The 17,573-nt window shown below is 38.8% G+C and overlaps 1 protein-coding gene across 10 annotated transcripts in view; it reads right to left on the bottom strand.

Moving 5' to 3' along the window:
- The window catches only part of LOC126757011 (uncharacterized), a 61,806-nt gene that overhangs the window by 13,851 nt on the left and 30,382 nt on the right, over positions 1-17,573 (bottom strand). For all 10 annotated transcript variants that reach the window (XR_007666671.1, XM_050470572.1, XM_050470573.1 and 7 more), the window contains one exon: positions 16,833-17,554. Coding sequence is in view for 9 of the 10 variants with exons in the window: in XM_050470572.1 (XP_050326529.1) it covers positions 16,833-17,554 (722 nt within the window). In the remaining variant the exon portion in view is untranslated. The remainder of the gene's footprint in view (positions 1-16,832; positions 17,555-17,573) is intronic.

The following is a 17,573-nucleotide window of genomic DNA, read 5'->3' as shown; positions in this document are numbered from 1 at the left end:
ACTGTGAATGGGAATCACTACCGCTCAATGATAACCGAATATTTTTGGCTCGAATTGAATGATATGGACTTGGACAATATGTGGTTCCAAAAGGACGGCGCCACAAGCCATACAGCGAATGTCATAATAGATTTATTGAAAACCAAGTTTGTTGAACGTGTTATCTCACGAAATTGCCCTGTCAATTGGCCACCTCGGTCGTGCGATTTGATGCCGTTAGACTATTTCCTGTGGGGTTATGTCAATTCTATGGTCGATGCCAACAAGACAGCGACGATTGATGAACTTCATACGAAAAAAAAATGGTTCATATTCTAATTTTCGGAACAAAAGACACCACAATTTGCGGGAAATGTAATCCCGAAAACTTTGCTTTGCCAAGAGCCTATGGGTCTGAAACCGGTTTCGAGCTAGCGATTTTTGCGCCCTATAAAACGACCCGCTCTAATGTGCATACATATGTACTAACAAATGTAATGCATGTATATACGTATTTACTTATGTATGTCATCAAAATCTGTGTGGTAGCGCGTCTAACTGAACACAGTTAAATGCAATGCTCTTAATCAGTGTCCATAAAGTTTTCCCTAGAAGCTTAACAGATTGCTGTAAAAGTCTAAGGCAACATGTATGTATGTGTATGTACGTGTAACGTTTTGTTTTTCTTGATTTTTTCTTGTATTTTTGATTGCTTATTTTCCGATTATAGTTGACGTTTTCAGTTCACCACATTACGCGTTTACAATTTCAGCGTTGACGTACTACGCAGTGAGGACGAAACAAAAGGCAAATGGAAAAAAATACCTAGAATATAAAAAAAAAAGTTTTATAGTTTGTCAGTGTGATACCGCCGATTGGAGTCGAATTTCGGCGCTGCTTTGTTATATGTATGTATGTATATGTTTTTCAATATACTTATTTCTATGTGTTGCTATGTATTTCTATGCCAGCATATACATATGTAAATGCATATGTGATTATATAGCTCATAAGTATATACGCATGTGTGCATTTAAGCAGCCCACCGGTGGCCTCATGTGTCGCATATCAGCTATATGACAGCCGCCAAAGCGGCTACTACGCACATATCTCACACTGGCCGCAGCAATCTTACATCGAACGCGCTCCACTCGCTCGTACCCATCGCACAAAGTATTGTATCGGTTTATTAAACTGGTGTAATGACAAAGTAGTTCACGGACATATTCTGTTTGAAAAATATTGTGCTCTGCTTTATCTTGTTAGATATGGAAGCGCGAAATATTTTGTTTTGCCTATTTTCTCATACTCGGTTGCTTAGAGGCAGATTTCGATAATACCAAAACACATATGCGAGTATTTTTACACACACACACACACAATCATACATATATCGATAGATTTACCTTTATCAGTAACACATACACACTGTCCTCCTGCGTGTTACATATGCCATACTTACTAATGCCATGATTACACTCGCCAATTACAGCTAATTGAGTAGCCGTGCGCTTTTGTTAACTGACATTTAGCCATTTTCGCGCCAAAGTCACCAGTCACTAGCCACAAGTCACTAAAAATCTTTACAAATATGTTTCTGCTATTTTTTGCCTTCTTTACCAAATCAGTTAACACCTAGCCGAAGTGGTGTTCCGCCAAAGTAAAAAAAAAACAACCTCAACAACTACGAAATAGTACACAGTTAAATGGCGTACGTGCACTACTATCATAACTAAAGCTGTTAAATGTTATGTGATTTAAGTACATCAGTACTTTTTGTTATTATTTAGTTACACAGCAGTTTTTAAGTACTTAATATGCATAAAAAATTTTACGACAAACATTGTTAACAACTGCTAATTGCCATTTCGTTGTATTGGCAAACAACTGTAGAAAGTCGAGGTTAGGTTTAATAGGAATGTAGCCGGGTATTTCTTACTTCAAAAGGCAGCAGAGGCAGCAATGGGTATGAAATTCAATGGAGAGTCGCTATTATCAATAAACAGCCACACAACAGTGTCACATTTTGACATCTGTCAAATTAACTGTCAAATTGAAACCTTTTATTAGCGATCTTCTTCGATCTATGGCGATGAGGCTCATTTATGGCTGAATGGCTACGTCAATAAGCAAAATATGCCTTACTGGACAGGCAGCAATCCACACGTACTCCATGAGTCACCATTGCATCCAAAAAAAATTACGGTTTGGTGCGGTTTATGGGCCGGCGGCGTCATTGGGCCGTACTTCTTCCGTGATGATCAAGACCGGCACGTTACTGTAATGGGAATCGCTACCGCTCTATGATAATCGAATATTTTTTGGCACGAATGGATGATATGGACTTGGACAATATGTGGTTCCAACAGGACGGTGCCACAAGCCACACAACGAATGTCACAATCGATTTATTGAAAACCAAGTTTGTTGAACGTGTTATCTCACGAAATGGCTCAGTGAATTGGCCGCCTCGGTCGTGTGGTTTGACGCCGTTATACTACTTCCTGTAGGTTAACTCGAGTCTATGGTCTATGGCAACAAGCCAGCGATGATTGATGGACTTCGTACGAATATCGAACGTAAAATTGCAGCAGTATTGGCGGATTTATGCTTGAAATCCGTCGAAAATTGGGTTCAGTGTCTGGACTTCTGCAAGCGTGCCGTGGTGGCCCTTCAAAAGAAATCGAGTTCCATACATAATGGCATCGAATGTGCTTTCACAGGAATAAAAAATTTCATTGAAATCCCAAACCGTTTTTGTTTTATTAAAAAAAAAAAAAAACTTTTGTAGCGCTATTTTTGAAAAACACTATTTTTTTTAATTAACATTATTTTATTATATAGTTTTACAACAGAGCTAAACTGCGACACAACTTTTCTGTAGGACTTCCATAAATCCCTACGCCGAGGAACTGTTTTATGAAAGAAAAATTGAAAGCCGTGAAATACAATATCGCTGTAATTTGGAACCAAATATCTCAGGCAACCATGTGCGATCCGAGATGCAAAGTGAACCGTAAGAGTTCCTCCGAACTACTTGCCCATAGCAAAGGCAATCTCGCCGTTAATAGGTGCTCTGATTGGACACTTTACTATAGGTAGGCACGCGGTGCAACTAAATATTTTGTCGGACGCTTTTTGCCAAAGCTGTATGGAGGAAGGCGAGATTAAATCATGATGTCAGTTTCTCCTTTATTACTCGGCGCTTATCAGTCTGAATTTGAAATATCTCAGATTGATATGAACCGTCTTATTAAAGCTGTGGTAAGCTCCAAACGCTGCGTGATCTGTGAGGTGATGCATTTTGAGGAGTTTTTGGGTAATACAAAAGACAAATATTTGCCCTAGTGAGATCCATCGATTTTGGCTCAACCCTGCGACCTAACCTAACCTATCTCAAACCAGCAATGTATTCATCTATTATTTGTTTTTTTGTTTCTAAATTTTTCATTAACCCTATATACCAAATAGTGCAGGTATCCAATACTTTTCGTTTATAGGTTATGTCAGACTTCGTCTAATCTAAACTTAAACATTTACAACTTAGGCTCTGAGCATGAAAAATAAAAGCCGCGGGATAACTTTCTAGCCCAATTAATGGTGCTATCATGGCAAATTTTCCAAAAATAATTCATTCGTGGTCACTGAGTACAGGGTTTGTCCGGAAAGTAATAGGACTGCTTTTCTTCCGCCGCGACTGTACTGCGGAGCGTGAGGGCACCGACTGGATTCGGTAGAGGGCGTTCATAACTAATGAACCAGCGGCTTATCAGTTGTCTAAGAACACCTGGAGAGTCAGGACAAACGTTTTTGCGCGACGTGTTTCTGTGAGTGGTGCAAGCCGGAAATGCAGTGTTCGTTAGAGCAGAGGTACGCGATTAAATTCTGTGTTAAACTCGGTAAATCTGCGACAGAGACGTTTGATATGATCAAGTACGCTTACCCAGATGTTGCTTTAGCCAGAAGTGGTGTCTTTCGGTGGCACCAGGCCTTTTTGGAGGGTCGGGAAGATGTCGCTAATGAAGACTGTGCTGGGAGACCTGCGACTTTGACAAACACCGACAATGTGGCTCGTGTGCGCAAAGTTTTGTACTCGGATCGTCGACGAAATAATCGCTTAATTGCCCAGATGTTAAATTTATCAATTATTATTATTATAGGGTCCGACAAGACATCGCAGACGATTGGAAGTTGCACCACGACACAATAGCTAGAGTGATCAAGCTTCGATTTCTGAATACATGTGCATGATAAAATATTAAGTTGGGTGAAGCGTATGCTTTTATAAAACAATTAATTTTTCAGACTTCATTTCAGAGCTATCTCTTCGCGAGCTAGGAAGCTATCTAACTTTGTGATCCCTCTCCAGCACCCATTCTCAAATATTCTATAAAGAGTATATAGTAGCCAGGACCACATTAGGAGAAAACAAAGGACAGATGCCTTATGAAGTAATGCTTCCAAGATTTCATTAGTTCGTTACACAGAAAATTCCGGCTTTGATTGTGCGCTTGAACTGTGACCGTTTTTCACGGATCATGGATCTTTTAGATTCCTAAGTTTTCTTGAACGCAATCTCCAACTTGTTGCTATAATATATTTATGATATCATACCTCATAAATAATATATTACTGTCATAGTAAAATTTATAGGGATGGAACATGGTAACTACGATTGTTGGCTAGACAAAGGAACCTTTCGGCAAACGGAGTTAAGTAGTCATTTCTATTTTGACACAAAGAAGTTTCTTTATTTTAGCTCTATTCTGTTAACCTGTAATTTATTATGCAAAATTCTAAATTGACTTTAATAACTCATTATGCCATTGTCTTTTCAAGAACAAAGAACCGTTAGCAGATTGCGTATCAATTGAAGATCATTAAAATGTCATAAATTGACAGCAAAACTTAAAAATTTTAAATCAGCGGAACAAAATCAGACAGAAGGTGAAATGAAAATAAAATACAAAAGTCTAAGCAGCACACAAATTAAGGTTAAGTACCAAAGCAGAATTGGCGAGATATGTATACAAATGGCAAAAGAACGCTGAATGGCTGAAGGAGGGGAAATTTAGAAAGACTCAGCATAATAACAGGTAGGTAGCTGAAGAAAAACGAAAAAACAGGATTTATTTCTTTATCTTTTTTGCAATTGCCTTATAAAGGGTGTCTTATTAGAAGTATACAAATTTTTTTTCAAATAGACAGAGAGATTAATTAGGAATGACAAAAGTTTGACTAATTTTATGGCTTTCATGCGATTGTCATAGACTACTGGCAAAATATGATTAAACAATGAACGCTGCTCAAAATAAGTGACGGTTTTCATTCACTGCAGGCCTTTTGGAAAGTCTTATCGACCACGGAAACCAAAAAGTCGCGAATAGTTTGAAAATAAATGCCAACTCATGTGTTTACTTTGGTGTGACTTCCACGAAATTGTGTAGCTCAGAAAAGGCACTCTATACTTCAATCTTCGTCTTCCAATATACACAAAAAAGAAAGAAGAACAAACCAAAATACCACATAAAGCATTCAACTCGGACGTGTGATATTTTGCAAAGAGTTGGATGAATGGAGATATGAAGTCTGTTTGCTACTTAATTTTTTTTTGTTTTCTTTAGAAGCAGTCAATTCGTTGACATTTAAGACACAATGTTGCCAAATTTGCGCATAAAATACATACACTTGCAAACCCACACACACAGAAGGCAATAAAATCAAGAGTTGATGAACGAAAAGGTACGACGAAAAACAAACAAAGCGCGTCAATTGAGTTTCTTATTTGTGTATAGAAAGCGTTTACAAAGATATTGATTCCGCATGCGCAACTCTTTGCAGAGATTTGGAGCGATAAGAGAAAGGGCTAGCGGCAGGTAGTGCCTGACAAAGAGGAAGTGAGAGCGTTGCGCATATGAATCAAGCGACGATTTGTAGCGATGAAACACTGCAATAGTAGAAGCGTGCGGTGTTAACTTTCTTTCAGTCAAGCCAAAAATTTGCATATGAGGTGTGAAGATGTTTACGACGTGCTTTATTGCGCGCGCGGCAAAATAATGGATTGATCTCAAAGGGACAAGAGAGCGTTTAAAATATGTGTATGAGGAGGCGCTGAAAGTAGCCGACAAAATAATGAAGACGAGGAGGAGAACTTATTCTTATTGGTAATAAGTTTTTAATTATTTATGAATAACACAATATTAGCGACCCTCTAAAAGAGAATTGTAAGATTGATCGTTTTAAATGAGAACACATTTTTGTGGCGAAATTTTTTTATTCAACACACATAGGTAGATCGGCGGCAATAAATCAATTATGGCGATATTCCAACGTTTTGAAACCCAAGACCTCATTTCTCCTATTCGATGATCGTATTTTGCATCAAATAGGCTACAATCTCGACGAAATCTCTCGATCGATCATTATTTTGAGATAACTGAAGGCCAGGAGGATGAAGTAATGATCGGCCAGAAACGATTCTTTTACATGTAGCTTAACCAGCTCACGACTTCCGGCCTTATCCTCTAGGTAGCCAAAAACCATGCGTCTGTAGGCGAGCTAAAGTGAGAAGGTGAAACATCTTCTCTCGCTGGGTTTGAAATTCACGTAACACGCACTACCAATGAAAAGAAGAATCGCATAAAAGGTTCTATCGAGCATATTGTGTGGAAGCTTAAAGCTAACCGTCAACAAACCGAATGAACTTTATCAGTGTGGCTTTATGCCTGGAAAATCAACAACTGACCAGATACTCTCAATGCTCCAAATCTTAGAAAAGATCTACGAAAAGAGGATCGACACTCACCATCTTTTCGACGATTTCAAAGCTGCTTTGACAGCACGAAAAAGAGCTGAATTATGCAGTTATATCTGAATTTGGTAACCCCGCAAAACTAATACGGTTGTGTTAACTAACGTTGAGCAATACCAAAACCTTTGCCAACATCAGGAAGCACCTCTCCGATTCGTTCGATACCAAACGAGGTTCTTACAACTTCTTAAATATACTGCTGGAGAAAATAATTCGAGCTGCAGAGCTGAATCGAGCAGGTACAATCTTTTGTAGTCCTGTTTTCTCCAAAATGGACAAAGAAGCGAAGCAAATGGGTCTGGTAGTGAACAAGGGTAAGACGATATTTCCTGTCATCAAACCAATAGTTGCCACATCCGCGATTTGGCTCCCACGTCACTGTTAGCAGTCATAACTTGGAAGTCGTGGATAATTTCGTCTATCTTGGAAGCTGTATTAACACAACAATAATGCCTCGAAATCTAAAGAAAAATAACTCTTGCCAACGGGTGCTACTTCGGACTAAGTAGACAATTGAGAAGTAAAGTCCTCTCTCGACGAACAAAAACCAAACTCTATAAGTCACTCATTATTCCCGACCTGCTATATGGTGCAGAGGCATGGACGATGACAACATCTGATGAGTCGACGTTACGAGCTTTCGAGAGAAATGTTCTGCCGAAGATCTATTGTCCTTGGTGCGTTGGCGACGGTGAATATCGCATTCGATGGAACCATGAGCTGTATGAGATATACGACGACAGTGACATATGTATGTATGTAGTTTATCGAATTAAGAGACAACGACTACGCTGGCTAGGTCATGTCGTTCGAATGGATGAAAACACTCCAGCCATGAAAGTATTCGACGCAATACCCTCTCTCTAGACATTTTCGTCTGTGGAGGTTCCTTAGAACTTTCGGAAAAATATAATACAAACGTTTAAGGAACGTTTTTCGAAGAGTTTTTTTTATAAAATCATGTGTAGACTCCAAAAAACCAGTTCCAGTCAGATTTCGCTTCAGTCATACCGAAAAAGAGAAAATAACCAGCGTATCTGAGAGTTTTTCAATATTAATAGCCTATGAATGGTTTTGGAACAACTTTTAAGACCTACAAAATGCAAAAATAATAAAATTTCTAGATTATTTAAGCTGGATTTAGAGTATCCGCGCTTTAACAGCGAACCTTTGATTTTAGAATCGAGTTTGGCTAATTCTTCTCATTCATGACATATTGGTTATATTAAGTCTTTAGGGATTGATTTTATGATGAAATTAATCATTAATTTAGGAACACAACACAAGTCAGGGAAGACTTCCGGCTACAATTATAATAAGTTGCATAAAATAGAGGAAAAAATAATAGATGATTTATAAGCGCGGAAATGGCTATACATTTTTATGCTACCATAAGAAAAAAATAATAAATCTAGACTAACCATAAGCAACACCGAAGATTTTCAGTGGAGAGTGATTTTTCATATTTTAGGCATATTTTTCTAGACTCCCGCGCAAGTCGTAGGTGTATTTAGTTGAAAAAGCCACAAAATAGCTGCCAAGAAAATACAATAAATCGAAAGCTTTAGATTTAAACGCGGCAAACAATAACTCACATACGTCAACGTGGGCCGATAAACACATTAATAATAGACATATTTTCATTTTTCTGCCCCTGCTTCAACTCAACTCAACTGTTGATATCAAATGAAAGCGACGCCATTGTTTACTTTCGTTTGGCGCTAAAAGTTATTGCTTCGTTAATACCACGTTGATGAGTGATGACTTATATGTATGTACCTTTATTATTTGGACTATCTATCAAATCGATATAAAAAATTCAACCGGTTTATTGCATAATAATGCCAAGCAATTAAAGCGGTAAGAAAGAAGTGAAGCAGAAATCAATAAAAAAAAATTAAATTAAAACGCATTAAAATTAAATATGTATTTTATGCATTGAATTCCAATTGTTTCAAGAGCAACAACAAACAGCAATACTACAACTGAACTTAATTATAAATTCTAGACTTACAAGCTAGCGTGGAGTTCGAGCGCTCAAGCCGCTGGAAAGCGAACGCGCCAAGTTAGAATACGAAAATCAGCAGAAAACAACAACAATTATGTGAGAAAAACCATACACACAAACATATGCTAAGATCTGTGTGTGTATGTGTACGCCAGCAGTTAAGTTGAAAACGTGCAACTTATGCGCAACCGCAGCGGTGAGGTCATACATTATGTACATAAGCTTGCACATAACTAGCAGTACATACTGTACTATGCATTAAAAATCCGTCTTGAGCGGGATTTATGGCTTATATGCGTACATTGTTGCTTAATTACAATGTTTGTGCAGTGTTATTGCTTGAGTAATAGTTGGCAATTTTTTCCGCTCTGAAGGTTGTTTGCAAACAAAGCGCGCTGCCTTTCAGACTCGACATCAAATCTGTGAGCTGCCAATTTTTTTTATTGAAAACTACACGAATCACCAGTAGTAAATATTTTCGCAACAGCTAACCTTAAACTTGCATAAACAATGCAGTCACTTGGAAAGAATTGTCGAATTAAATGGATTAGTTGGAGCAGCGTGGCAAATAACCGTAACAATTTATCATATTTCGGCATTTTCAAGCAAGGTTAGCACAGAAAGAGGGCGTCACCTGTTTGAAGATATTTATTGAAGTTCGCAGCGGCAAATTGCAACATAATAAAAGAGTTTCTAGTGGCAGTAAGCGAAATATATGCTTATAACTACCGAGAAGCAACCGTGAAAAAGCAATGTGATTAAGAACGTTTTTTGTTTTTGCTAATATTTTTATACCGTACTCTATAAAATATATGTATGTATAATATGTACAGGGTGGCGCACGAATCGTGCTACAAAAACAAAGCGTAATAACCATTTTCGTTAGCGAGTTAAACCTGTTGTCGTACATATTACAAGTAACATGCCGGTTAAACCCTGTAGATTTCAATATTCGACAGGGATTTTGTCAAAAAATGATTAAAATGGACAATAACTAGATAAATTTTCTGTTTATGTCTGATGAGGTCCATTTTTACCTCAACGGAAATGTTAACAAGCAGAATTGCCGTTTATGAAGTGAATTAATTCCAGAAATAATCCAGGAGACGAGACTTCATCCAGAACGAGTCACTGTGCCATATTTTCTGAAGAAACGGTGTAACAGCATCTGTCAATGGGCACCCTGTATATATAAATTATCAGCACGACGAGTTGAGAATTTAGCCATGTTCCTCTGTCTGTCTGTATATAGGCGAACTAGTCCCTCAGTTTTGGAGATATCGATTTAGCACATGTTCTTTTCTTAGAATCGCTGATATCAGATCACTATAACATCTAGCTGCTACACAAAATGAACGATCAAAATCATGCCCTCATATGGTAAACTGTAATATTCATGAGATATATTCAAGAAATTTGGCGTGTAACGGATTTTTCAATAGGGACGCTACATAAATAGACCGATAGGGACAGCAAATCACGCCATATTTTTCCCGCTTTTTTGACATTTCTCTATTGTAAGGTTTGCCATTTCATCATGGAAAGACATACGATACAACAACAAGCCAGTGGCCTCAACTTTAAGAGCGCTACGTTCAATTTATAGTCGTAACAATCGTCTTGTCCGATCAACAATTGAGCGTCTAGTGGAAAACTTGAATCCACAGGTACAGTACAAAATGTCCCCTGCCAGTGAGACAAAGAAGTGCTCGTAGTGTCGAGAATATTGCTGCCGGTAGCGCATCAATTGAGAAAGAAACAAGTCAGTCCCTCACACACGTCGTTCTCAGGCGTTGGGCATCTCTGTGACATCGTTATGGCGAATTTTGCGAAAAGATCTTGGCCTACATCCTTACAAGATCAAATTGACGCAAGAACTGAAGGCGCTTGACCACCAGAATCGTCGTATGTTCGTGAATTGGGCTGAGCAACAACTGGAAAATGATCCGGATTTTCATCGAAAATCATCTTCAGCCATGAGGCTCATTTCTGGCTCAGGTCCGGGAACAATCCACACGGACTCCATGAGACACCATTGATAACCGAATATTTTTGACCCGAATTGGATGATATGGACTTGGACAATATGTGGTTGTAAAAGGGCGGTAACGCTACAAGCCCAACAACGAATGTCACAATCGATTTATTGATAGCCAAGTTTGGTGAAGGTGTTATCTCACAAAATGGCCCAGTAAATTGGCCGTCTCGGTCGTGCGATTTGACGCCGTTAACAAAATGTTAACAAACCCACGACGATTGGGTATAAACAACAATTACATGAATACCGTTTTCGGTATTTACACTCCAGGCCATAAAGCAAGGAGAGGAGGTTTGCATAAAATCATAGTAACGGACCATTATAGTTACTACGTATTGCACCAAATCATTGCCAAATTCCATTTTTGATCAGATCAAAAAGCTGCTGGTAGGTCATTTTATGGAAAACATACACAGATCATTCAGAATTTGATAGTGATTGGATCATTTGTCATAAAGTAATCACTAGAGCAAATTAAAAAAAAAAATTGTCGTCCGACAAGGTTTTAAGTATATTTTTTGGGATCCACATAGAATAATTGCATCGACCTCTTCAAACATGGTGAAACAATTAATAAACAATATTAGTGCGCATTATTGGATCGATCGGACGTTGAACTTAAATTTAGTAAGGAGGACTTTTCAGCGTATGGTACCAATGTGTGAGCAAACGACACTCGAACAGTGATACTTTAGGACCTAATATTAGAAAGTACTAGCAAAGGCACAATAGAAGAGTTGAGTTCAAAAAATTGTCTCACACTTTGGCTGAGAACTCTCAACCTAACATCGAATGATGCTTTAATGTTTGCGGAATGATTGTTGAAAATACGCGTTAAATCTTGGTGATAATAAACTTTGAGAACTAGTAAAGCCTATGTTACTTCATAAATCTCAACTCCTATTCCGTGTTTTTATTTCCTATCAAGTCTATAGACAATATATGTTATATTTTCTTTCTAGTCTATAGAAATAGTTGTGTATATTACAACTAAAGCACATTAAATTACTTTGAGCTCCCAATACTAAAGAAAAATCGAATTGTTGTGGCACTCCGTAATAAACAACTCAATTTCACTGTTGATTTAAAAGTCAGGCCACTTATTCGCCACTTCATATAACCAATAAATATCAGCTCATGTGACAAATAGCTCATAAGAGACCAGAATATAAGTACACATATGCAATATAGGTAATGACTTGGAAAAAAAATGTAAATATTTGCCAACAATTACAGCTCACTTGAGGCGAGTTTTACGTTGCGTTTGAGAGTGCTGCTGCCAAAGCCGCATATCCAGTCAGAGAGTTATAACCACAAATATGACAATGACTTAATTGTCTATTGAAACGATTGCAGCCGCCATTAGTTTTTAATTTGTTTCAGACAGAAAAAAGCAAGTAATTATGTTCGCAATTCAGTAGCTGTATAACTGTATAAAGTGCTTCAGCTGAAACAGGTAAGTGTCGTGTGTGCTTATAAATATGTTTGTATGTATCATGTAACTAATACGCTTAACATTGTTAATTGGAAATAATTTGCTGATTCAAGGGAATAATTATTGTGGAAGTTAAGAGAAATTTCAGTTTACGGATGAATTTCGTACACTATATGATGCGCATTAGGGTGGTTGTAAAGAGCAAATGAAATAACAGGTGATGTAAGTAGAGGTACTTTTTTCAATAACCTTTTTTTGACAGATCACGCGTGAGTCGTGTCAAGCTGTCATGTCATTTTTGTCCAGTACTGTTTGGCATTTCATTATGGAAAGACTTATGTCTGAACAACATTTCACAATCGTTCAACTTTCTTGCGAAAACTCACGTTCTGTAAAGTATGTGTTTAGCGTGCTTCGCTCAACTTATGGTCAACACAATCGGCCTACTCAGCGTAGTATTCGCTACACCATCACCCATCTTTAGACCCAACTTCATTATGGGATAATATTCAATCGAATATGGTATACTACGTCCAGCACGCAGTGAAGAAAATAAAGAAGCCGTAGCTGACAGTGTACATGAAGACCGTGGAGATTCAATTCGGCGCCGTTCGCACCAACTCAGACATCGCTTAGCTCTATGGGCCCTTGAAAAGTTCCAAGCAGATCAGACATTTTCGGGCCAAATTATGTTCAGCTCACATTTGGGACAAAGAGCAACCTGAAGAGATTCAAGAGTTGTAATTTCACCCAGAAAAACAACGGTTTGGTGTGGTTTGTAGACCGGTGGAATCATAGGTTCATATTTCTTCAAAAATGATGTCGGTGAGAACGTAACCGTCAATGGCGACCGTTATCGCGCCATAATAACCGACTATTTGATGCCTGAAATTGAAGCTCATGATCGTGGCGACATTTGGTTTTAACAAGACGGTGCCACTGCCACACATCGCATCAATAAATGGATTTATTGAGAGAACACTTCGGTGAGCAGATAATATCACGTTTTGGGCCGGCCGATTGGCCACCAAGATCGTGTGATATCACACCGTTAGACTTTTTCCTGTGGGGATATGTAAAGTCTAAAGCCTATGCGGACAATCCCGCTTCGACTCAGTCCTTGGAGCAAAATCTTATGCGTGTTATTTGCTAGTTACCAGTCGAAATCCTCGAACGAGTCATGGAAAATTCAACGGATGGACCATCTGAGACGTAGTCGCGGTCAAGATTTGAAAGAGATAATCTTCAAAAAAATAAATGCCAAAGAATGTTCTTTCGAATGATAATAAACATTCCCCATTATGTTTGAAGTTTCTGTATTTTTTTTTTGTTCTTTATAAAAAGTAGGGAGCCTCGAACCTTAAAAAAAAATTTTGGATTCTCATATTTTTAGGGCACACTGTTTACTTTGGAACACAGCTTGTACCGCAAGCTCAACTAATGAAATGATTTAGGAATTACCCTAACGCAACGGTAAGCATAACCAAAGGCCAAAAGCGCAACAAGTGTATGCTATTTATTAAAAAAAAGAAGAAGAAAAAAGTAAAAAAAAAAATAAAATACACACAAGTGGATAAGGACAAAAAGAAATAGCAACGAGTTAAAAACAATGAGAGATAAGTTAACTCACGCTGCAAGTGACTGAGTACATTGCCGCTTATAGGCGACTGTGTACGTGTGTGTGTGAAAAGCAATAACAGCTAAATGGCGATTTTTATGGTGATTGCGAAAAATTGAATAACAAAACAGCGGTAATGCATGAAATGAAATGAACAAAAATAGAGAAAAGCCATGGCTTCAACGATAAAAGGCAGTCATAGCTGTAAGCAGCAAAAATAAGTTAAATGCATAAAAATCAGAAAAAAGAGCGCAGTGATAAACAAAAATAAACACCGTTGCTGTTGGCTATAACCTCACAAGCATACATATGCACGTGTGTGTGTGTGTGTGTGCCGAGAGGTGCTTGCGCGGCGCGGAATGTGTGACCGTTCATTGCAAGTGTCGGCAAAGCTGCATTCGCCTTGCATACATGTTGCACATAAAAAATATTCACAGGCCAGCAACGAAACACGCGCTTGATTATTGTTGTTATTATTATTATTATTAAGTATGATATTATGTTATCGGCTGTTATCGTGGCTTGAGCTAAGTAAACAAATGAATCAGTAGCATTCTACAAACAAATGTAAATGTGTATGTATGTGGTTGCGTGTGTATATTGTGTCAACTGCAGGAAATAACACACTCACGCCGCACAGCTGAGTAACTGTAGATAAGTGTATTGGACGCCTGAAGGCGAATGCAGTGCGAAAAGTGCCATTGCAATTGCAATGAAAGTCACGTATGTAACAAGAGCGATGGCTTACAGCTTTTAGCTGCGAAAAAGAGCCTTTGCTTGGCCAGGCTGTACCTGTATGTTGTTGTTGTTATTGTGAACCTGTTCGCCGTGCAACCCACACACATTACTAGGTCGCCAGTCATTCATACAATTCATTTGGTTCGATTTTTGCCAGTCAAAAGCCGTTAGCTCGTGAAATATTCCACACCGCTGTGCATTCCTGAAATTCGGAATTCATTGGGCCTACGTGCATAATACATATGTACATTCATATGCGTGTATGAGTAGGTATAAGTTGCGATTTTTGAAATTATCATTTCGAGTGGGTTTATGAAAAATATGTCAATTTCAGCAGCAGGTTCTTGACAGACAGCTGGGTACGGACATTTTCGAAAGCTTTGTGGGAAAACTTGAGTATGTAGACTAAGTTTTACACGTTAACCGCAAATATGTTTTGAGTTTGGCAAGGATTTGAACGATCTTGATAGTGACAGTGTTATGTGTTTAGAAATTTCAAATTGCGGATTAAAGCAAGACAACTTTTAAAACGGTAAAGGGACTATTGAGCTCTTCCTAACAGTGTGTCAAAAAAAAATTATTTAAATTATTGTCGTTTAAATAAATCCTGATAAAATATTATTGTTGTAACGGGTGCCTAATCCCCGTTCGGTTGGTAAGGATCAGATTAGTTGTCATTCCACGGTAGTATGTATGTGTTTCGACAGGGTCGGACCTAAGAGAGAAGGGTGTCATATGAGCAGTTTGACGTCATCGACGTACTTGAGAGATGATCTACTGATGCTCCTAGGAAGCGGTTCAGCTCCAAGCTGGTGAGTGCAGGGATGATTTCTGCGAAAACATTCCAGCAGGAACTAATTGGAGAGGAGTTAATTTTGCTCCTTAACTGGAAGCAAACGGGCTTGTATGTAGGTGCTCCATGGGATCAAGAGGCATCTTGTCGCAGTCCGGAGTGCGATAATCGCGGTCGTATGAGGAGTGAAAGACCACATACTGTCGAAAGTCACACCTAAAATTGTAAGGTTATTGACAGTCGGGATCTTAACGCTATCAACTGCATTGTTAAGGTCAAGTCTGTACTCCTTCTTCTAGTTTGTGAATATGGTTGCTGAGGATTTAGTGGGTTTACGTTTGAACACATGTCATCGATTCCATTGTCCGACGTCATTATCGTACAATCATTAGCGTACGAGGTGATACGAGTAAAAATTCCCTCTGGTGGTTGCAGGAGTTTCGAGTTGCAGAAGTTAAACAATAACGGGAAGAGTATACCACCCTCCGGAACCCCTTGTTTAATCCTTCTCAGTTTTGAGTTTTTACCTCGAAATATTATGGATTATTGACGATAGTCAGGTAATTCATAGTCGACCTCTTCAGTTCAGTAGAGTAGTTCATGACCCCGAATATAATTTACATTTTCAAATGATATAGAGTATATAAATTATGTATGTATATCACCCAGTTGGAGATCCTATTAACGATAAATACAGAGGAAAGACCATCTTTCATTTCCGCAAAAAAATAACAATGTGAAAAGTTTTGTTTGTAAAGTGAATTCGACGGCAATCCGTCTTAAACAGCATTAAACATGTTGGTTTGTAGATTTCTCAAATGAACAATTTTATTGATTCCTCGATAGTATAGTGGTTAATATACCCGCCAATATTTCATGGAATTATTCCTTTGTTTATGTACACATTATTATTGACGCCAAGAGTTAGAACCAATCAAGCGTTGTCAGTATTGTTGAAAGCCAATAATTAATTGATACTCGTTTATATGACGTGCCTCACCCTTAAGTGTTTAATATTAATAGCGCGCGAAACTCATTGCCACCCACATGTCTTAAGCTGGTTTACGAATCGTAAGACAATCTGCTTTGCATGCTCACAACGTGCAATTTGAAATCTTATTTACAGCTAAGCTTTTCAGCGCAGCATATTATATTTCTTTACTTGATTTATCTGCCTCGCTTCCAATTAAATCATTTGCCATTTTAATGTGCTTCGTTCACATAGCCATAAAATACAGCGACTAGTCGATCGATCACAAACACCTACACAAAAATGTGGAAAGCGTGATAAAACCAGCGCTGCAAGCTTTTCACTTATGGCTCGACTATTCTACGCCAACTCGTCGTCGTCTGCTTATGCTACTTTGTTGTATTATTAGTAAATAGTGTAGCCATTTAAAAACTGGACTTACCGGCACGAAATGTGGCAAGTTATCCAATACTTGCAACTTATCGATACGTTGTTTTATGCGCTCGCGATGGTGTGGATTTTTTATGCCGATCGCTGTCAAATCTTCGGGGGTCATTCGTGCAATAGTCGGCAAATCGTAACCGGCCGATATAAACAATTGTGCATACTCCTCACACTTCATCTCCATTAGCCAATCGATGATGAGTTCATCGTTACGTTGCCGATCGACACTACCAATCGAACATGAACTCACCGAACTGCAACGTGGCGATGATAGTGCACCGCCCGCACTACCACGTATCGATGCACCCGACACACCAGTCAAATACGATGAGGCACGACCCGAATCCAAGCTAGCTGTAGAGTGTCGCGAACCAGAACCAGCTGAGCCCGACGACGAACCGGGCGAATCGCGCCCTGGCGATTGTGTCAAATCGATACCCTGATCCTCTTGCAGCGCCAATTGTTGATGATAGTAAACGGCCGCTTTGTGTGTGAGCGGTTCGCGTAGTGTGGCGCAAAACACGGGCGGTGGACATGGCACTATTGTGGGTGGACAACCGCTGAGCAGCGGATTAGTTGCGGTGGATAAAAGTGTTGCGCCACCAGTGGCTACTTGATTAGCTGCTTGTTGTTTGCCAGCTGCAGCAGTGCCGGCAGAGGAGCCCGACGATTGTGATGTGCCTGATGTGGACATGACTGTAGCGTATTCGCTTATTTCATCTACGTGGAAAGAAAGTGA

This window comes from Bactrocera neohumeralis, chromosome 4 (genome assembly GCF_024586455.1).
Source record: "Bactrocera neohumeralis isolate Rockhampton chromosome 4, APGP_CSIRO_Bneo_wtdbg2-racon-allhic-juicebox.fasta_v2, whole genome shotgun sequence".
NCBI classification, from domain to species: Eukaryota; Metazoa; Arthropoda; class Insecta; order Diptera; family Tephritidae; genus Bactrocera; species Bactrocera neohumeralis.
This window is presented reverse-complemented; position numbering and strand designations above follow the sequence as displayed.